This window comes from Papio anubis, chromosome 11 (assembly GCF_008728515.1).
Source record: "Papio anubis isolate 15944 chromosome 11, Panubis1.0, whole genome shotgun sequence".
In the NCBI taxonomy this organism is placed as follows: domain Eukaryota; kingdom Metazoa; phylum Chordata; class Mammalia; order Primates; family Cercopithecidae; genus Papio; species Papio anubis.
In genome coordinates, this window is record NC_044986.1 from 85,882,876 (window position 1) to 85,904,900 (window position 22,025).

The 22,025-nt window shown below is 44.4% G+C and overlaps 1 protein-coding gene across 11 annotated transcripts in view; it reads right to left on the bottom strand.

Annotated features, from left to right (window-relative positions):
* The window catches only part of TMEM273 (transmembrane protein 273), a 37,015-nt gene extending 17,419 nt beyond the window's left edge, over positions 1–19,596 (bottom strand). For 7 of the 11 annotated variants that reach the window (XM_009214388.4, XM_021943260.2, XM_021943263.2 and 4 more), the window contains exon 1: positions 16,244–19,596. In XM_009214388.4, the coding sequence (XP_009212652.1) occupies positions 16,244–16,286 (43 nt within the window). In that variant the 5' untranslated portion in view covers positions 16,287–19,596. The remainder of the gene's footprint in view (positions 1–16,243) is intronic. The other 4 variants (XR_002524266.2, XM_021943262.2, XM_009214391.4 and 1 more) reach the window with 3 other exon arrangements.
* Between the last annotated feature and the right edge of the window lie 2,429 nt (positions 19,597–22,025).

The window sequence follows — 22,025 nt, forward strand, 5'->3', positions numbered from 1 at the left end:
GTGGGATTCCCAGTTGTGGGCCAGTAGGCGTGCGTGCACTCAGATGTCGTTCTATAAGTATTTGAACTAAAAATAGGGAGAGGCTGCCCTAAGTATTTGTCAATGATGCCTGCCCATAGTCATCTTGGGACTTAAATGTTGCTGAATGGCTCCTAACTTTAGAGCTCATGAATTCCAACATTCTCGGCTAGAGGAAGTGGCTTCAAATGTCTAGGACAGGCTTCCTTAGTCTCTTAACAGGGCTCACACATGTAAATAAAGAGCCTGCAGGGTGTTCCCTGGGGCCCCAGGGCCTAGGAGAAATCAAAGAGCAACCAAAGACCTAAGTCCCCCATGAAGGAGCTCACAGAGTGACCAGGGAGACAAGATTTACACTGAAGAAAAGATCAGAGTGTCACAGGCAAAGCTCAGCACCTTCCCCAAGCCTCAGTCTCACAAGCTGGAGGAAGTGGGAACAGAGTGCAGGGTGGACACTGGTGCATGGCCTGCCTTCCTCCCCTGACTAGCACCTCGGTTTTCCTCTGAGCAACCAGAGGCCCCACAACCAGAACTCCAGCCAACCCTATTCACTGGGGAAAGGGCTTGCTCCACCTTCGAGCCTCTCTGTGGGGATCTGAAACTTCACTATGACCCCATGATGGGTAGGAGGGAAGGATATTTGGAACCAGGAGATCTGAGTCCCCATTCTGCCACCCATTGCTCAGTCAGTGGCCTTGGACCAGACACAACACGGCGCCCAGCTCAGTGGCCCCATTGCACACAAATCATGGCTGGACAAGTCCTCGGAAGGAGTGTGTGCACAGAGTGAGGTGCAAGCAACAGCTGTCCTTCCACAAACAAGCACGCCACCACCTGAGATGGGCATCTGCCACTTTCCTAGGGGCTGTGGTCAAAGTGGGGAGCCAAGCACACTGGGAGGCACTCCACGTGACTCCCATAGGACTGGCTCCAGAGGAATGTGTGAACCCTGCCTGACCAATTAGCATATTTCTTCTTCCTGTCAACTGTGATTGGTCAACAGGTGGGGCAGATGATCCAATTCAGATCAGTGACACCCAACTCAGGGCCTCAGGGGAAACTGAGAAGCAAGAATGTCTTCTGGAGCTGAGAGCTATGGGGCCGAGGGAGGCCTGAGTTTGCCCACTGCAGGGAGGCTGCAGACTGAAGTCCCTGCTGAAGAAGGTTGAGCCCAGACCAAGTCCTAAAGATACTTTGAAGCCTCTGAATCCAGCTGTGCCTGAAGCACTTCTCCCTGGACTTTTGAGTCACCTCAGTAAGGAAATTGCTTCTTTTTCTTACTCTTATGTGAGCTCAGTAATTGTCATCTGCAATCAGAGGAATCCTAATGACTCTGGTGATGGGTCCTGAGAGGGCATCACTGGAGACGGGGAGATGGGAGCAGAGAAGGCTGGCTGTGAAGGCGGAGCTATGCCACACAGTCCCACACAAGCTGGCCTGGGACCTGCGAGTCATGCAACATGCATGGCTCCAGGCCTCTGCACAGGCTGCTGCTCTCTTTGCTGCAATGCCTTTCCCTTATCCCTGCGGAAAGTGCTTATTTATCCCTCAAAGCCACTCCTCTGAAAGTCCCCCTTGCTCTCATTGGTCCAGGATCACCCCTTCCATGCATCACACTTCTCCCCTGCACTGTTGGCCCCAGTCTGCAGCTTGCTCTATGGCATGAAGGCCACAAAAAACCCAGGGGAAGCTGTTTCTCCCAAGAGCAAGATGATGCGTGAGAACTAGACTCTTCTCCTGGGGGATGCCGGGAGAGGTGGATGGGAGAAGTCTGAACTGAGTATTAAACCAAAAGTGGCTTGAAGAGATAAGATCTAGTGTAAGTACTGAGTGGTACGGAGCTTAGGATCCAAGTACAGTTCAGCCACAGAGAGACAACGGGGGCGATAGCATTTCCTCTGTTGCTCTGAGACCATGTACACTGTGGTGGTTCCATCTTTCAGCCCGCTGTGAGCCTTGGAGGCCTGGCTGGCACACCATGGCACCCAAGAGGCTCAGAAAAGAAACCGGATGTGTAGAGTCAAGGGAGACAGCCCAGCTATGCTTCACACAGCAGATTGATCCTGGGCTTCCCTTTTTTCATCTGAAAATGGGGATGCAGGACCCTGACATATAGAAGACTCGCCAGAGACAACTCTTGCCTTTCTGTTCATTTATCCTGTGCCACCCTGCAATGTCAATAGACCCTGGGGTCAGACTGAAACACAAGGTATACTTTTTTAAATATGCTCTCTTGGGTGGTGTGGGTGCTGGCGGGCCCTGCCCCTGCCTCAGGGCTCACAAATGGGTCCGCTTCTCAGGCACTCCATGGGGCTGTTTGAAAGTGGAAATGAAGCACACCTACTCCAAGTGCAATAGCACCTGTTCAGCCCTCTCTCAAGCAGAATGCAGGGGCATAGGTGTGTGGGCCTTGGCTACACAGTCCTCCTACTTCCAGCATCGTTTGGCTCCTGCCAGAGTCTAGAGCCTTCTAGATCAAGACTTGCAGAAATCTCAGAGTTTCCATCTCAAACCCCGGAACCACCTGAGATTTCTCTTCCTCAGTCACCCTCCAGTCTTATCAGAGTATGACTCTAAACAGGATGTCGGCCGACCCCTCCCATGCCTGTTTGTGGTCCTTGCTTTCTGTGAAAGGAACTAGGCTTGAGCAGAACCCAAACCTACCTGGCAGAGCTGTACAAAAAGGACACACAGGAAAAAGGAGTGCAAAGCAGTGGTGGAGTGGGGTGGGGGGGCAAGGGGGACTCTGGGAGCTTTCAGACAATTCCTTGATTTCCATGGACCGCTCCCCCATCCACAGAAAGACAAGAAGCCTGGAGTCAGAGCAGACCACTTGCTTGGCAACTCCAGCTCAGGACCCCTGAGCCCCTGATGCTAAGGTTTCTGGAAGACAGGTAGTGATTGAGGAATTCCACACACGGCAGTCCCTGCTAATGCATGAAAGTACAATGATTAGCCAGCCAGGTGGGCCAAGGCAGGCACCTAACCCAGCCTAGGGGTGTCACAGAAGCTCCCCTGGAGATATCATTATTTAAATTAAAAACAAAAGGACCCGTTAGAGCTAATAAAGTCTCAGTGAGGTGGTAGCAGGGACTGGAATGGAAAGTACCCAGACAGGGATTGTGACCAAGCAGAGGACAAGGTACAAGCAAAGGTCAGGTGATTCAAGAAGGTACAGAGGGCTCGAGAGCTAAAGAAAGAAGCTGAGCAGGGACAGAACAGCTGGGGATACTGGCGTAAGATGTGGCTGGCACTGTGGACAGATAAGGTTTTCAGACAAGCAGAGCGGAGAGTCCCGTGGCCACTCTGCTCCCAGAGGTGGGAGTGCTTGGTCACTCATATCTTGCCTGCTACAATGCCCCTGTGCCTTTTCTCCTCGACACACGCCACCCTGGGCAGAAACTAGAAGCAGGAGGCCACGGAGGGCCACACAGAAGCCACCCCAGGCTGAGATGCACCAGGGAGCTTGCCTCTAGCTTCCAGAAATAGCATCATAATTAAGAGGGAAACAATAACAGTCGGTGACCAGGAGGTATCAAAACTGGTGCCCGCTTTGTTTTTCTTGAGCAATCTTTGCTAATTAATTCTTAAAGATTCACACAGTGGGATTAAAACACTCAGCTTACAGAAGACAAACTGATCAATAACTTTTCAGGCTAATGGAGGGGTGGAGGCGGGGAGTTGGCCTGGGCCTTAACCAGGGCTAGGAGCTCCTCCAAGGGGGTAGGGCCCCCCGGGTGTCCCGGGTCCATTCTGACCAGGGGTGGTGACACATGTGAGCACTGAGCCACACCTGGGAAGGGGCTGCTGAAGCCTTGAGGAAGACACGGATTTCTGGAACAAGGAGGAACTTGAGGCTGTCATGATTGGGTGGACAGTGGTATCCAGGGAGGGCCAGATCAGAGGCCTCACAGCCGGACACCTAAGTGACCCTATTCACTGGGGAAAGGGCTTGCCCCACCTTTGAGCCTCTCTGTGGGGATCTGAAACCTCATCATGACCCCCATGGCGGGTAGGAGGGAAGGGTATTTGAAACCAAGATATCTGAGTCCCCATTCTGCTACCCATTGTTCAGCCAGTGGCCTTGGACCAGACACAACACAGCTCCCAGCTCAGTGGCCCCATTGCACACAGAGCATGGCGGGACAAGTCCCTGGAAGGAGTGTGTGCACAGAGTGAGGTGCAGGCGGCAGCTGCCCTTCCACATGCAAGCACGCCACCACCTAAGACCGGCGTCTGCCACTTTCCTAGGGGCCGTGAGTGAAACAGGGAGCCAAGCACACCGAGAGGCACTCTGGGAAGGTGCTCAGGTCAGAAAGGAGGTAGTGCTCCCCAGCAAGGGCACAGATCTCTGCTGTTATGAGAAGTGGCCAAGCCAAGGCCTCCCAAAGCCTGTACAATCCCAGCGAAGAGGGGCCTGGCCACTTGATGTTGGTGCTTCAGACCAGGACAGGCCTGTTTGCAGGATCAATTCTCAGGGCATGCCTTGCATAGAGAGCTGGGGAGGCTGGAAGCCATGCAGAATAACTAATTAATGATGGTAAAGTATTGTGGAAGAGGAAAGCGTTGCATAACCGCTAAGTGGTGGGGTTATTATTATTCATGCAATATTCATACTGTGCTCTTCAGCCTCTGGGAAACATTGCTCTGGAGTCCTGAGGGACCTGACCGAGGGGAGTGCGTGTCCAGGGAGCAGAGCTGTGGGATGACAGCTATCCTGCACCACAGGGAAGGGGCCATGATGCTGCAGAGGAAACAGCAGCACACAGCCTAAACCGGAGCCCCTTAGTAAACCCATCGGCCTCCACTTACCATGACAAGCCATTTGTGAGCCCTGCGGGGCACTAGCATCCATGTTAGGAATCTCCACTCTAGTTAGTTTTTAAGGCAATTCCTGACATTTGCAGAGCCTAGAGCATGCCACATGTCTAAAGATTTAAGTTATAAATCAAGCCCCATGCACAGTCCAGCCAAAGTCCCCCTGACCCCAGGGCCCTGCAGTCCACTCTTCAAGGGTCCCTTCCAGAGGGGGAGGTGCAGCCCTGCTGCCTGCCCCCAGGGGAAGCAGGGTCAGATGGGTAGAGCAGAAGGAAGCCAGGCCTGGCCTGGGCCACCTGGAACCACAGACCCTCCAGGACCAAAGATGGGGTCTGAGTCATCAGACTCACCAGCGAGTTCCCTTACCCAAGCCCTGGCTTTTCTCCTAGAGCTCTGGGCAATGCTCAGTCCCCAAAGGAAACCACCAGGTGGAGGGGGGAAGTGCTGTTATCTGGGAATCTGGTCTTTTGGAAATTGAAATAAAAGCAGTTCCTCCCTCCCTCTCTAGTTCCCAGGGCAGCCACAAGCTGTGGTTTCCCCGACTCGGGTTCTCACTTTTAGCTGCACTGAGCCGTTGCACACACACATCCCACTCTCTTTGCCTGAGTGCTGACCTGGTTCCTAAACTCTCAAAACATTTCCTGACAAGATTAAAAAAGAAAAAATTGTCTTTGCATTTGCATATATGTGTGTATGTGGGGTCCTAGAGCCAGTGTCAGGACAAAGGCCTCTCTTGGGGACAGTGGCCTCTTTTCATGGGAAAGCCCCAGGAACTGACATGACCTCTTCAGACTCGCAAGCCTGAGCCTGAGTTACTGGGTCCGAGGAAGAGTCTCACAGCAGCATGGAGGGTGAACAGTCATTACAAATTGACCAAAGTGTCTTAATGTGTCACATGTGACTCAACAATCAGGGCTCATCTGCAGTTTGGGAGGATCTCTGTTCTTTAGGACTCTAGGGTTGGCTCAGGGAGCCCCGCCTGGGTCTGCTCAGCTACTCAGGGCTGTTGCCACACAGCCCTGGCCTGGCCTGTCCAACACTGTCTGCCGGTGGGGCTAAGCATGGGCTGGCCAGGAACTGGGATGGACACCAGTGTACTCAGCCACACACCTTGACCTCAGGCCACACACTGCTTGCCTCGGGGAAGTACTGTGAGAGATGGGTGACCTAGGGCCTCAGAAGCCAACATGATCCTGCTGGCATGGCCTGGGACTAATCCAGCCAGTCTCCCCTCTCCTGGACTATCCATTTGCCTTCTCCTAGTAAGTCTCCCTGCCTCCAACCCATCTGGGGCACTGCAGCCAGGCACTCGTCCTGTAAGGCTGTTTAAAATCCTGCAGAATGAGGCCCAATGTCCTCCCAGGGCTCATCAAGCCCTCCTCTTTTGCTGGCCCATGTCACTTCTTGTTCTCCCCTCTTGCATAACCCCAGCATTCCGTGCTGCCCTTGCCCGGGGCCTCAGCAGAGGCTGTCCTCTCTTCTCAGGCCACACCACCTGTCCCTTTCTTGCAGATAGGCTCCCGGAGGCTGACGTTTCACTTCGGGCAATAGTTGACTCAAACAAGTGCTAATTACTGAGCAGGTTCTAGAGTGATGGCCCAGCAAGACCAGATCTCTCCCCTGATGGTGGTGATAGTACAGAGGGGAGTGGGAGTATCTCTATGGCCCTGGAGGGGAACAACATCATCCCATGCAAAAGAGACAACATGCGAGGAGGCTGGACAGTAACCTGATGGATGTTCCCTGAGACCAGGGAGCAGGCACAACAGGGGATGGCTTGTGACAGGGCTGGGAGGCCAGTGACACAGTAAACACTCGAGTATGTGCTGGCAGCAATGGGAAGCTGCTGAAGGATTTCACTTAGGTAGAGATGTAAGCAATTAGCATTCAACAAGACTCTTCTTCCAGGAAGCCTTCCTGAATACTCCAGTTTGGATCAAGAGCTTCTCCTTTTTCTTCTGTGCATCCTTCATCTCAGTATTTAACACACTGCATTGCAACTGTCCCCCCAAGACTGTCAGCTCCTCAGGTTGGAGCCTGACTTACTTATCTTCATGTGCCAGTGGACTTTGGTGAAAATCAATATTTGCTTAATCAAAGAGAAAGCTCTGGGTGTCTGTGAGTCCCAGTCCTCCGAAACAGCCTGTGGGTCCAACTCCAGGTCCTTCACCTCTTGCCCTGAAGAGTGACTTCTTGATTACATGGTCAGAGAGTCTGCAAAGGTGGGAGCAGAACTTGGCTGCAGCTGGGGTTCAGGCAGGAGTTCCCTGGCTGACCATCTGCTTCCCTCAGACAAACAGGGGAGAGTGAGCCCAGTCCATCTCACTAAGAACCATTATCCAGTTATTTCATGGAATGAAATTTAATAAAGGGAGCAGTTCAAGCAATTGTTGGTGGATAAACGAGGGTCTAGGTGTGACAACAATGCTTATAGTGACTTTAGAGAGGAAGTGGAGATGTTTAATTTGGGAGCTAGCGAAAAGGTCTGCTGAGCATGTGTTGGCCTGGGGGGCTCGGCTTTGCAGCCGCCCAGCTGTGGCCCTCATCAGGGACTGAGGATCAGAGACTCCCCAGCAGGCACTCTGCCTACATCCCCACTCCTTCCTTCACCCCATGGGGAAGACCCCTTCAGGGGCCTCTAGAATCAAGACTGTGTGTCTGAGAGAGGTTTGCCGCCCAGGGCCCCTCCCCAAAGAGCATTACTCCAAATCACCTATCCCCCAGAACTCATTTCAGACTTACTTTTCTGGAAAGATGAAATAGGTTTACTTTTCCCTATTCCTCTAAGTATAGCTAAAACCCCTAAATATTATATTAAAAAACAAATATAAAAAGACCCCCAAAAATGGAGAGAAGAAGGCCGACTGGCTAGGGACCTTCGGAGCCCAGGAATAACAGGGCGGTGAATTTCTGAGTTTCCTTTTTGCCTCAGGTGTCTCAGATGGGAACGGGAGAAGCTGGCAACCCTGTAATGACACTGGGCACAGACACAGAAGCCCCAAGAAAAGCCAGTTCCCGTGAGCCAAAGACTGGGAAAGGCTCAGCCTAGGAAGACAAGACTTTTAGGTGATAACCACTCCACAACGGTCAAACAGCACAGAAAAAACTGTGCCCTCACCCCAAGCCCCACCCTCATCAACAGAGGCCAAGTGGAGACCTGGACTTCCACGCTCACTGGTCAGTTATAAGGAGCCCCCACTCCCCAACGAGGGTGGTGTCAGAGGGTCACATGGGGAAGAGAGGCTTTCGTGCCCAATGAATGAAAAAGTCCCCGCCCCCAGGGGTGTCAGTGGAGACCCTGTGGGATCCTGCACTTCCACCCCCTCCTGGCAGTGACAAGGCACCTCTAGGCACCTTGCGCCAGTTAGGAAAGAGTCAGGACGTCCTCCACTGCCCAGCCACCACGAGGCTACCCCCGCCCCACAGTGTCAGCAAGGGACACATGGAGAACAGTGATGAGCCTGGGCACTCCCAGCCAGGTGCTATCTGCGAGGGCTAAAGGGGAGGCCCGCACAAGCCCAAGGCTGACGTTCTACTTAGGGCAATAATTGACTCAAACAAGTGTTAATTACTGAGCAGGTTCTAGAGTGATGGCCTAGAACCTAGCCTGCACCCCACCCCACAGTAACACAGAGCCCTTCTCCCACCAGGTGTCAATGGCGGCCAGAGACGATGTCAAGCTCCAACCCTCTAGCGATTATGAGGAAATGCCTCTTTTCTCCTGACGGAATGATACCTGAGGAGGCCTGTTAAAATTGAAGATTTCAATAAGTTTCAGAGTTTCATAACATCAAATCCAAAATGTTCATGTTTCAGTGGAAAATTATTTGTCAAAGCAAGAATGAGGACAATCTCTATTTGAATGAGAAAAAAAAACAACAGATGCTATCACCTAGATGACACAGATTTAGAGTCATCTGACAGAGATGTCAAAGTAGCCATAAAAATGCTTCCATGATGAATTGTGAAAACTTCCTCAACGTCACAAAGAATATCTGCAAAAGCACCTACAGCTAAAATCAAACTTCATGGTGAGAAACAAAATACTTTTCTACTGAGATCAGGAACAAAGTAAGGATGTCTGCCGTCACCACACCTGTTCAACCTAGTACTAGCATTCTTGTCGGCCTAGTAAGACAAGGAGAGGAAATAAAGGCACACCTTTCAGGAAGGAAAAAATAAGACCAACCCTATTTGCAGAGAACATGACGGTCAACATAGAAAATCTCAAGGGATCTGAAAAATAACTCTCTTTAGAATATGTGAGTTCAGCAAGGTGGTTGGATATAGTAAGATTAACATATGCAAATCAATGATGTCTCCGTATGCTCAAAATTATACACGGAAAGAAATACTTTAAATACAACACAGCTTACGATCACTCAAAAATTATGCAGGTGTGAGTCTAATAACACAACATTGAAGAAAAAAAATCCAAAATGATCTTAATAAATGGAGGCACGTACCAAGTTTGTGGAAAAATACAACATGATAAAGATGTCAAATCTCCCCAGATTGATCTATAGGTTTAATGTAATTCTCATCAAAAGCCCAGGAAGACTGTTTTTGTAGATGTACAAAAGATTATTTTAAAATTCACATGGAAAGATAATGGAAAGAGAATTGCGAAAAATCTTTTTTGAAAAGGAAGAATAAAGTAGAAGGAATCACTCTACTCCCTTGAGACTTAATGTATTTACAGAAATCAAGACTGTGTGGGATTGGCAGAAGGACAGACACATCAATGGAAAAGAAAAGAGAACCCCAAATTAGCCCCACCCAAGTATGACCAACTGGTTTTTGACAAAGGAGCAAAGTATGTTCAATAGAGGAAGGATCATTTTTTCAACCAATAGTGCTGGACCAATTAGATATCCATAGGTTAAAAAATTACCTTGATTAAATTCATACTTTATACAAAAAAGAGCTCAAAATGGATCATAGATTTTGATATAAAACATAAAACTATGTAAATTTTAGGGGGAAATCTTGAGAACTTAGGGTTTGGTGCAAACTTCTCAGACATGCTATCAAAAGCACAATCCATGAAAAAAGAAGATTAGTAAGTTAGGCAATTAAAATTAAACATTTTTGTTCTGTAAAAGACCCTGTTAAGAGAGTGAAAAGACAAACTATAAACTAAGAAAATATTTGCAGGCCACGTATTTGACAAATGACTCATATCTAGAGTATATAAAGAACTCTTAAAATTCAACAGTAAAAGAAAAAAGTAAGCAATTCATTTAGAAAATGGGCAGAAGTCATTAGGGGAATTCTTGCCCTATCAGGAAATGTCTCTTGCCTACCTGAGGTTTCAGCCTTTTCCTTGACCTTCTGCTGACTTGCAGCAGACCCTGGTGTATTCGTTTTTTGTTACATTTGTAGAGATTTGTTTTGCGCAAAATAAAATGAATATACCAAAGATTCTTCCTCACTAAAATTCACACACCACATGCTTCTGAACCATTGTCTTGGCAGGAACTTGGAACGGGAAAAGCTGTCAGGAAAGATTTTTACAAAGATCTCAGGGATTCAGACCCAAGGAATAAAGTGATGACTTTGACTTGTAAGATAAAAACGAATTTAATTCTCCTTACCCGGGCCTCTTCCATCTTTTCATTATAAATTAAGGGAGGAAAAAAAAGACTCTGCTCCCTTCAATAACTCTGGCTCCTTCAGTGAAGAATGTTTTAGGCCCTGGAATGTAATTAAAGTGATATTGTATTTCTCTTATTATCAAGATTATAATAATACATAGATTTCAGCAGATGCTTGCCAACAGAATTAAAACGGAGATAGATGGCTGACATTTTAGATGGAATTAGAGTTCACAGGAATATTTTATATGACAGCTTTTGTAAAAGGAAGATGCAGACCTCTAATAAAATGCCTAGAAATTTCACCAGATATTTTCAATAGCTAGTCTTAGATCAATATTTTAGCAAAATTTAAAAATATTGATTGGTTGATATTTAAGTAGCAATTTATTTAGAATTGTGACAACCATAATCCAAAACCTAGTTTTAAGTTTTTTTAATCATGATAGCAAAAATACATCAGCCTTCCTCAGGCATCCCCTGCCTCCAAGTGTGGACACCTGAGAAGGACGGCGTTAGCCATGCAGTCTTCTGGAAGGGAATGGATAATCTGAATCGAATCACCAGGGGCTATCAGGCAAACCCCACGATGAGGAATGTTCTGTGAGGAAAAAAGTGGGGTTCGAAAGCTATGTGCTTCAAAAATATCTTTATCATGAAAGACAAACAAAGGCTGGGGGCTGTACCAGATTAAGGAAGGCTAATGTGACACAGTCGGTCACCCCTGCCATACCCCTCCTAGATTGGGTCCTGGCCTGGAGGCAAAACCAAGACTGGAAGGGACATTACTGGATCCATTGAAAATATTAGAATATGATAAATAGATTATATAAAAGTATTTTGTCAACAGTAAATTTCCTAAAGTTGATGATTGTACTGTGGTATATAAGAGAGTATCTCTATTCTTAAGAAATAAACACTGATGTATTTAAGGGTTAAAGGAAACCCCATGGTATACACAATTTACCTCAATTGTTTCAGGAAACAAATCGTGTGTGTGCGTGTGTGTATGTGGAGAGAGAGAAAGAGAAAGAGGCAATATATTATCAAGCAAATAAGATAAATTATTTAAAATAGGCAGTCATATGGGTGTTCTTTGTACTATTTTTATTCTTATACTTTTCTTGAGAGTTTGAATTATTTTGAAACGAAAAAATTTTTTTAAAAGTTAAAAAGTCACTTCAGTTTTTTCAATGTCCTTTTTATTCTTGACTAAGAGTCAGTTTGGCATTAGAGCTAAAAATTCAGCTTTGAAGCATTAAAATGCCTCAGTTTGAATCCCAGCTGGGCCACTCACCTGCTACTTTAACCTATCAGTGCCTCAGTTTCCTTGTCTGGAAAAATGGACATGACTACAATAAAAGTATCTGCACTGGGGCTGAGAAATGAACAGGGTCCACATGGGAGTGCTGAGAGCAGCCCTGGCCCATGGTTGGCTCTCAGGAAGTGAAATTTTATCACACTTTCAAGGAAGGAGTGTTACATGTAAGAGGAAGTGAATTAAAGGCCAAAATGATTCTAGCAACAACACTGACAAGCAATAGATATTTCACCTGCAAGCTATCAAGATTAGTCAGTTATAGCAAATAAAACAGTGTGGCATGATTCAAAGAAAGACAGATGCAAAAAGTGGCACAGAAGATGAAGCCCATTAATGGTTCAGACATATTAAACGGGTACAGAATAGACATAGAATATGTTTGCAATATAGAATCATTGCAAAGCAAAGAAAAGAAAGATTATTACACAGGTGATATTGCAACAACTGATGTCCCATATGGAAAACATTAAAATTAGATCCTTTCTTTAGGCCATAAATAAAAATAAATTCCAAATAAATTAAAGACCTAATGATAAAAAATGCAACCATTTTAAAGTAAAAATAATTTTTTAAATGTTTCTTAACACAGAAAAACCAAACACACAAAAAGGAAAAGACCAATACATTTGATTATATCACATTGAAAGACTTCTCACGGCAAAGGATGCCACAAAGATAAAAGATAAGCAACATACTGAGAGAAGATATTTGTAACACATGAAACATACAAATAATTAATATCCAGAATACTACATGAAAGACCAATAATCAAATACAACTTGGAAGAAGGGTATATAAAATGAGATATCTACAGAAAAGGAGAATGGGCTGTCTGATAATGTAGAGAAAGTAGTTATTCTCAGTAGTAATTAGGAACACACAAACTAAAATAAAAACTTTGAGATAAAATTTTATACCTCTCTGATATGTCAAGAATTGAGAAGTTGGGCAGTATCAAGTATTACTGAGTATGTAAGGAAACAGATATGCCCACAACCCCGTGTTGGAGAGCAATTTGGCCATATCTGATAAAAGGAGAATTGACACAACATTTCCTTTGCCAGGGGTGTCTGCTATAAAAATAGTGCAGGTGGGTTCCAGGAGGCAGGGCGAGAGGGCTCATCGAAGCATCAGCCATCAGGCTGCAAGTTAGAGACAACCTAAATTCTGACAGTATGGGAATGGATAAATAAACAGATAAATGACAGTGTTTCTGTGGAAACTTGTAGAGTATTTGGGATGAATGCATTTGACCCATATTATCAGAATGGGTAGATTATGCAACTTATTAACTATGCTATGGCAGATTCTTGCAAAGGTTTTAATATCTGCAAAGCAACCCAGGAAGGAAGCATAGCCAAGCCTGGGGTGCCTCTCCCTTCGGGGAAGGGAGAAAAACAGGAGGAGGAAGAGAGCCAAACTCCATCTCTTATGTTCTATTTCTCTGATGGATATATTGATTTAGCTACTTACCTTTAAATATGTATCTAGAAAAAAACTTAACATTTGGTAATTCAGGGTGTTGGCTCCATAAATGTCTGTTACATTAATCTACGTGTTTGAAAAATATTTAAAGAATACTCAAACACTGTTTCTTTAAAAACTTTCTACCTACTCTGTGTGTGGGAAAGAGTGACCTGGCTTCTCATCCCAGGGTCCCCCCCGGTCATACTTGGGATCCTGGATGTCATAGAGGGACTAGAGAGAGAGTGCCCCATGCCCCCCAAGGCCCCTGAGGCACAGTCCTCATACACCCCGGATGACTGGCCTGGTCACCCACCTTCAAAGACCCCCATCTGCCAGCAGATTGCACTAAACAGTGCTCTAGGCCCTTCTCCAGTGAATAAAGGGGAAGCCCAACATTTTATTCATTTGCTTTCAACAGGCTGTCATGTTTGCTTTTTGTTCACAAACATCTACTTACTGGAATTAACAACATGTACAATCATTATGAAAAATACCAATACAGAGAAACTAAGATGCTATATAACTCTTTTTCCTAAGAATAGTAAAAGATAGCCGGGTGCGGTGACTCACGCCTGTAATCCCAGCACTTTTGGAGGCCGAGGTGTGCGGATCCCCTGAGGTCAAGAGTTCGAGACCAGCCTGGCCAACGTGGAGAAACCCCATCTCTACTAAAAATACAAAATTAGCCGGGTGTGGAGGCACACGCCTGTAATCCCAGCTACTAGGGAGGCTGAGGCAGGAGAATCACTTGAAATTCCATCTGAAGAAGAAGAAGAAGGAGGAGGAGGAGGAGGACGAGGAGGACGAGGAGGAGGAGGAGGAGGGATACTAGGAACCATTTGCTTTATTTCTTTCCAGTCAGTTTTTGGATAGATAACTAAACACATGCAAATTATTACTACGGAACTCTAACCTGTAACTATCACTTCATCACTTCTGTTTCATCCATGTCAGTTCATAGAAAGGCATGTCTTTCAACTAAATATATTGGGTATTGTTGGAAATACTGAAGCATAATTAACTTAGTCAAATTCCTACTGATAGTCACTTGTTTCTGGTTTTCACTACGGTTTCAGCAGTGTTGAATAATATCCTGTGAAATATTTCGGGAGGCTTTTACCCTATTATTTCATTAGGTTATATTCCTGGAGGTGGAATTTCTGGGTGAAGGGCTATGAACATCTTACATTTTGCTTACATCGACACCCAGATTTTGCCAAATTGCCCTCTGGAGAGAGTGAATAAATGAGTTCCCTCATATCCAATAGTGAGTGCTCACCATGCTTCATATCCCATGCTAAGTGTTTTAAATGTGGTAATAGATTTCATTTTCCCAATAGTCCGATGACGTGTCCCCATCCTACAGATGAGAAAACTGAACACAGAGAGGATGAATTCTTTGTCCAAGTTTTCCAGGCTGGTAAATAACAGAACAGGGATGAACATTCAGGGAGTCTAGCACTGGATACCCGCTCCTAACCACTGTGTACCTCCACCAATAGTATATGAAAACACAAACGTGCTGTGATGCCTTGGCCCAGTGATTAAAACCTTACCTATAAAATGCAGGTAACTGTGGCACCTATTGCACAGAGTTGCTGTGGGGACCAAATGAGCTCATGCAACATCTTTAGCAGAGCACCCAGCACATTGACACACTAAAAAATGCAAGGTGTTGTTAGTTCTACTATTATTTGTGAGACTGGACATTTTTAAGTTTCATTGTCTGTAATTCTTCAATGAATTGCCTGTTTATATAATTTGCACATTTTTCACTGGATTTCTTAAATTTAACTTCCTTTTCTTCTACCAGGGCAGACTAGTTTGTTTATCTAGATAGGTCAAAAGCAGAAATAAGAGTTACAACTTCTCTTACCTTCCACCACATCTCCAGGCAGGCACACTGCGTCTAACCACCATGCACACTCTTAATTGCTTCTTGCTGGTTCCTGCCATCCCCTCACAGTCACTGCCAAGGGCCCGTTTCCATGTGTAAAATGATGGATGTTGTGATTGTCTGTCTGTCTGACATGCTGACTCCCAGAGGCCAAAGTCTTTGCTATCCCCTGCTTAGTGCAGACTTTAGATGGAAACCTGCCCACAGCACTAACTTTGCCCGCATTCAGGATACAACCTATTGGTCTGGAGACACAAGATTTAATCTGGAGACAGACTGCTTCCCATCGAGTCTTGGCCCAGTGCAAGTTCTGCGAAGGAACATCTTTGTATATATGAGGGACATGTGCTGCCTTTTTAGGAAACAACAGTTAATGTCAGAGGGGATTTTGTAAAGCCACATGTCTCTCTCCAACTCTGTCTCCATCTATGCATATTTCCAGCCATCTCTCTACATCTCTGTCTCTCTCTCTCTCTGTCTGAGTTTCTTCCTCTCTGTCTACTTCTCTGACTTTATATTTCTCTCTCTTCATTTGGCCCTAATTTTCTTTTATCCTTGCCTCTCTCCTTTCTCCTTTCAATGAATGCATTAAATATAATTTTTAAAAACAAAGACACCTCTGAGGAGCAAAGAGTCTGCTTCACTGCATGAGAATTCTGGTTCAACGTTAACTGTATAGCAGCATCTACAGGCCTACATGCTCTCATTCTATGTCAGTATTTTGATTTGACTTAATTAAATTTAACTTAATTATCTCACAATCCCAAAAAGTAAACATGATTATCTCCTATCTCATTGGTTCAGAAAGTTAGAGAGTTTCGGAAGCTTATTCCAGTTTATTGGCAACGGAGCCACAGTTTACACCCAGATGTTTCTAGATCCCAAGCCTGAAGCTCCGTCTGCCATGACCCTTCCTATTCTCCTTTAGCCCAGAAACATTTGTAAGTTGCAGCTGGAATGAGACAAACAAGATCATTGCCTACTACCAGATCAAAGTGAGAAATGTCATCTGTGTAAAGGGACAGAGTTACGCTTTAGGAATCAAGCCCCAGTGGGCTAAGGCTCTCCCACTTTTCTGCCTACTGAGGCTCCCCCAGTCCAGAGATCCCCACAATCCCCACTTACCCAGGAGGAAGAGGATCCTCAGCATGCTGACCCCCAAGTTCATGTTGGCGCTCTGCTCTGCTCCTGGCTCCTGGCTCCTGGCTCCTGGCAACGCAGGCACAATGAGCCATGTGACCCAAGGCTCCGGGGACAGGACAAGGCCCACGTGACTGATGGGGAAGGAAGCCGCTGCCACAGCCAGCAGGCTGTTCAGTTCCTCTCAGCCTCTCTGAATACAGGGCTGAAGGAAGCCCCTGTCGTCCTGGCCTCCACCAGAAGCTGGCTGTGATTAGGACCACTGCACACGCTGGGGTATTATACCCAGTGTTCTCTCCTGTAAACCTCCCCACAGAGTGTGGGAACAAAGCACAGTAAGGTGCGGTTTCTTGCCCAACGACCCATGCTAGTAAGTCTCAGAGAGGAATGTGGGCAAAGCCGATCTGCCCTGCAGTCCAGCCCTGCAGTCCAGCCCTTGCAGTAGCCTCTGCCTTGGAGCAGGAACAGGAAATGCCCCTCCAGCCAATAGTCCAGCTTGGTCACTGTTTTTGTGCCATGGGCGCTTCTGAGTCTAGGAATGCCTATCACTCTCTTCTCAGAATAAGATTTTTAAATCCCCAAACTAAAATAGATAAGGATCATAACAGAAATTAGTAGTATTAACACATAGTTATCAAAATATTTTGTTAAACTTGCAACATAGAAATATACATGCTTCTTTACCCACACAGTAAATAGCAAGATCTGGCAGCAGATGAAACAGCTACCACCATCTCGACATGGTGATAAATGGAATCGATATTGAGAGATACCTGTAACAGCTGGAATGTGGATGGAAAGACCTGTGATTCCTACCAGGAATAAAGTTACTGGGTGGTAATATTGCTGTGGTTCGTTCGCCACACTACTATTAGAAGAAGATGCTAAATGTTCCTTAGAGGTTAGAGAACAGAGATGTAATTTTTTTCCCATCCAAGTTTACAGGCCCCACGTCCAGGTCCCTAGCCTGGAGGAACCTTGGTAGTCACACAGGCTCAGCCAGCAGACTGAGGGCCACGTGCTCCTGTACTCCTTTATATCTACACGTTGTCACAATGCTTAGCTGTTCAGCCACCAACTCAAATGCGCAGGAAATGTCACTTTTTAAATTATAAATCAACTTAATGACAAATCTTGAGTCCCCCACCCAACTGAGCTGGCAGAAATTGAGCTCTTTTCATTCTTGGGCTCCCTCAGTCAAATTCCTGACAGCAGCAGCCAACACCATGAGCACTTGCCACTGTGCCCAATGCCATCCTAGCATGTGACCTGTCCGAGTCCACGCAGCAGTAAATGTGAGAGCTGGACTTGAAACCCAGGCCTTTGGCTGGCAGCCTACGCCCCTCAGGCTGCATGTGCCCTCCGTGCACAAGCACACTCCCTGCCGAGGTCCAGCCAGGGGCAGTCTGATTGCCCTGCTGCCACAGATGCCCCCTGAGTCCTTCTGCATGGCTGCTGTGGTTCCTTCTGAGTTTCACATAAATAATGGACATGAGTGGAGAAGGCTGGTCATGAGAGAAGCAATTGGCTTCATTTGGGTGCCTTCAAGTTCCATCTGTCCACACTTTATTTCATGAAATTAAGATCAGTCTCCACCTGCACCAAGAAACATACTCTCTTATTTCTCCTGGAATATGTGGAGTTTTCTTAATTTTGCCTCAGTTCATGAGAACATGTGTAAGAAAAATATGTCACTTTCCTCTAAGTGTATTGAAAGAAAATGCCAGTGCAGACCCAACGATCTGTAGACAGTGGCTGGAGACGGCAGAACTACATTCAGGCCAGGCCCAGGGCTTCTAGCCACACCAGGCAGGTCCATTTTTATGTGAAATCACTAAGATTCAAATGTCGTCAGAAACTGATTTCAAAATACTTTTGCATGGGGTAAGTCAATCTAAACACTAGCGTGAACTTCTGCTCCCAAACACCTCTCCAAATGTCCTTGGGAGCTCAACCCATCCTACATACTCTCAGTGGGGGAAGCATCTGCAGCTACTTCTGCTTTCACTCTGCCATAGCCTCCGAGTCTGGAAAATGCAGTCTGCTTCCTGCTCGGACAGGCAGAGGCTCAAAACGCCCCATAAGCTAGAATCTCACGAGATGCCCTGGCACCCAGCCGCGGCACCTTGGCAAGATGGTTGTGTGTCTTCTCGGTATGACACGATGCACCCAGAGGAGCGGGTGCCCCACCCCGTACCCCTGTAATGAACGCCCAGTTCTGACCGTGAGGCTGCTCCTGTCACTGGTGTAGGATGGTCGCACTGACTTGGGAGCTTGTGAGGGCAGGGCCCAGAGCACCTGGCCTAGCACCTGACACAGGGCAGGCTCCCAGCGGTGTTTGTTGAATGAAGAATTCAATTCACCCATCTACTTAGGAGGCTGAGGCAGGAGAATCACCCGAACCCGGGAGGCAGAGGTTACAGTGAGCCAAGATTGAGCCACTGCGCTCCAGCCTGGGTGACAAGAGTGAAACTCTGTCTCAAAAAAAAAAAAGAAAGAAAGAAAGAAGTCACTTTAAGTCACTTTCTTATCTCATGCTCAGCTGGCCCAGTCTCCAGCCCACCTGGCAGGAATGTTTTCCAGGTCATCTAGGTGAGGAAGGTCACTGTACTGCCAATCAGAAAAAATGAGCCCCACTCCAGCAGCTTTGATGTCCTGTTCCTCACTCGGGTGCGGGGCCTCCTCCAAGGTCACCAAGCCTGGGACTCTTCTGTCCTTAACACTGCACCCTCAGGACCAGCCAGGAAGTTCGCGGGATTCACTCCTCACGTGAATGCCTTTAGTGCAAGTCACAAGAAACTGCCAAACTCCATCATTAGGCAAAATTTTTAAAAATTTGAAGATAGGGAGGATTCGACACACGAATTTGTTTATTGGCCATACATAGAACCGTGCACCCAACAATTAGAAAATAGCCATTCTTTTCAGCATGCATGCAACATTTATAACCCCCAAATGGTCACACACTGGACCATAATATAAGTCTCAAAAATTTCAAAGAAAAGGTGACATATAGACCATATTTTCTTACCACAATGTAATTGAATTAAATGACAGAAACAAAAATACATGATAGAAATTTCCATCGGCTTGGAAATTTTAAAACATTTCTAAGTAACTCATAGATGAAGAAAAAATTACAATGAAAATTACAAATAGCTGGAAGTGAATGAAAATGAAAATTACAAATAGCTGGAAGTGGATGGTAATGAAAATGTTGCACATCTGATTTTCTAGAATGCAAGCCAGGTAATAATTAAAAGGAAATGCATAGATGCAAATACTTAGAAAAGAAGAACTGAAAAAGGAATGAGATAAGCATCCAGTCTGAGGAGTTTGAGGGGGAAAAAAAAAAAAAAGCCCAGAAAAAAAGGCAGAAGAAAGGAAGCAATAAATATGAGAGCAAAAATGAATGAACCACAAGCAAGCAAAGATACAATGTGGAGGATCAACACATCTTAAAAGTTTTTTCTGAAAAAACTAATAATGTGAAAAATTCCTCACAGAATGGATTAAAAGAAAAGACAAAAATAAATAATATTAAGAATAAATAAGTCCAAAAAGGTAGCAATAATGGCATTATTAGCAATCTTATGCCAATGAATTTGAAAACTTTGATGAAATGGACACAATCTCAGGAAAATGTAGCTTACTGAAATGCAATAGACAAAAACAGCAAGACAGAAGAGTCTAGATGCCTTTCAGTAAATTGAATCAGATAGTTAAAAATCTTGCCACAAAGAAAATATCATTCCAAACTATTTTACAGAATTTTACAAAAATTTTAGAAACTTTAAGGACTAGGAAATTACAATTTGAACAAATTAGTTCAGATAATAGAAATAAAATGAGAATTATCTGACAGTTCTGTGAGCCTAGCATAATCTTTTTACCAAAACCAGGCAAGAAGAAAGCAAGAAAATAAAAGTATATCCCAATCCCAGTAAATAACATAGAGGCCAAAATCCTTTTAAAAATTACCAAATCAAATGTAGTGATGTATATGTACATATAAAGGATAAACTATTATGACCAAGTCATTCACCACTTTAATGGATTTAAACAGAAAATAAGTTAAATTAACTTAATACATACAGAAAAACATTTGATAAAATCCATGATCCATTCATGATAAAAGCTCCTAATAAACTAGAAATAGAAAAAAGCTTTTTTAATCTAATGAAAAATTATCTGCTAAAATATAACAGCAAGCGTCATCATTATGGTGAACCACACGGAGGCAATCTCTTTAAAATTAGGAACAAGATGCCCTTTATCACTATTTCTATTCAAAACTGTCTAAGGTCTAGCTAGTATAATTTTTTTTAAAAAAAGAAATACAAATAATGAGGATTGGGAAGGAAGAAGAATGTTGATATGTTTGTCTACACAGAAAGCCTTTAAGACTCCAAGACTAATTGTTAAAAATAATAATATGGCTTAATACAAGGTCAATATTTTTTAAAATCAATTTAATTTGTATATACCAGTAACAAAAAGAAAACAAGTTATTAAAAATATAAAAATATAAAAATATTTAAGAAATATAAAATTACACAACCACTATTCCATAATATATACATATTTTTAAATAACATGTACCTGATAAATACGCACAATTTTGTTAATTAAATAAATACATAAATGCTAATAATAATAATTAGACCACATGACCAAAATAATATATACACATATTTAAGGAATATAATAAATATATAATACATTTGTTTTATATATATGAATAATGAATCTAACAAAAGTTGCTCAAGACACATGGAGAAAACACTAGTGCACAGCATTAAAGAGGATCTAAGTAAGCAAAAAGTGTGTCACCATGGATAGAAAAACTCAAAAATCCTTAAGTTGGGGATTTTCATTTTCTCAAATGAATCTACGGTGTCAATACCATGTTCCAGTCAACTTCATTAGTAGTCAGAGAAATGAAATGAAGACCACAGTGAGACGCCATTTTACACTTTCAGACTGGCAATAATAAAAATCTTGGGTAATATTAAACGTAAGTGAGGATGTGAACATATATGGTGTAACATCAGCAATTTTTTATTCTTTGGTAAAGTTGAAGATTAGTGTATCCTGTGATTCAACAGTACTCCTCCTGAATATATGCCCAGGGACTCTCTCACACTTGTACATTCAGAGACATAGAAAAGAACATTCATAGAGCATAATTGGTCACAGCAAAAAAGACCTTAGAGGAACCATGAAATCTATCAACAGGAAAATGGATGAATAATTTATGATACATTTTTATAATGGAATAGCATATAGCTATAAAATGAATAAATGACAGCCACCTAGGACAATTTGGATAAGTCTTAAAAACAGCATTACATGAAAAATCAAATTGTGAAAGAGGATAAATAGAATTACATTAATTTTATGAAGCCCGGTACCAAGCAAAACTATATAATAAAGAACCTAGAGATACATATATATTCTTCATTAAACAGTATTTTTAAAAATCTAGAAAATGATAAACACAACATTCCAGAGAGATTAATCTCTCAGAGCAAGGCAGAGGGAAGGGAGAGGAAGGAACACACAGTAAGATGCAGAGGTAATGGTCTGGCTCTTTAACCGTGAGGTAGGTGCATGGGTATTTGTTTTGTTAGTAGGAAGGTCAGACTCTGAGTTTTTCCTAAAGTCCTGGTTTATGCCCACTATCTTAATACAATAATAATAGCATCCCCTTTCACTCTCAAAGGTCTGGCAAAGGTCCTTATTCAAAACCTACATATATTATGGA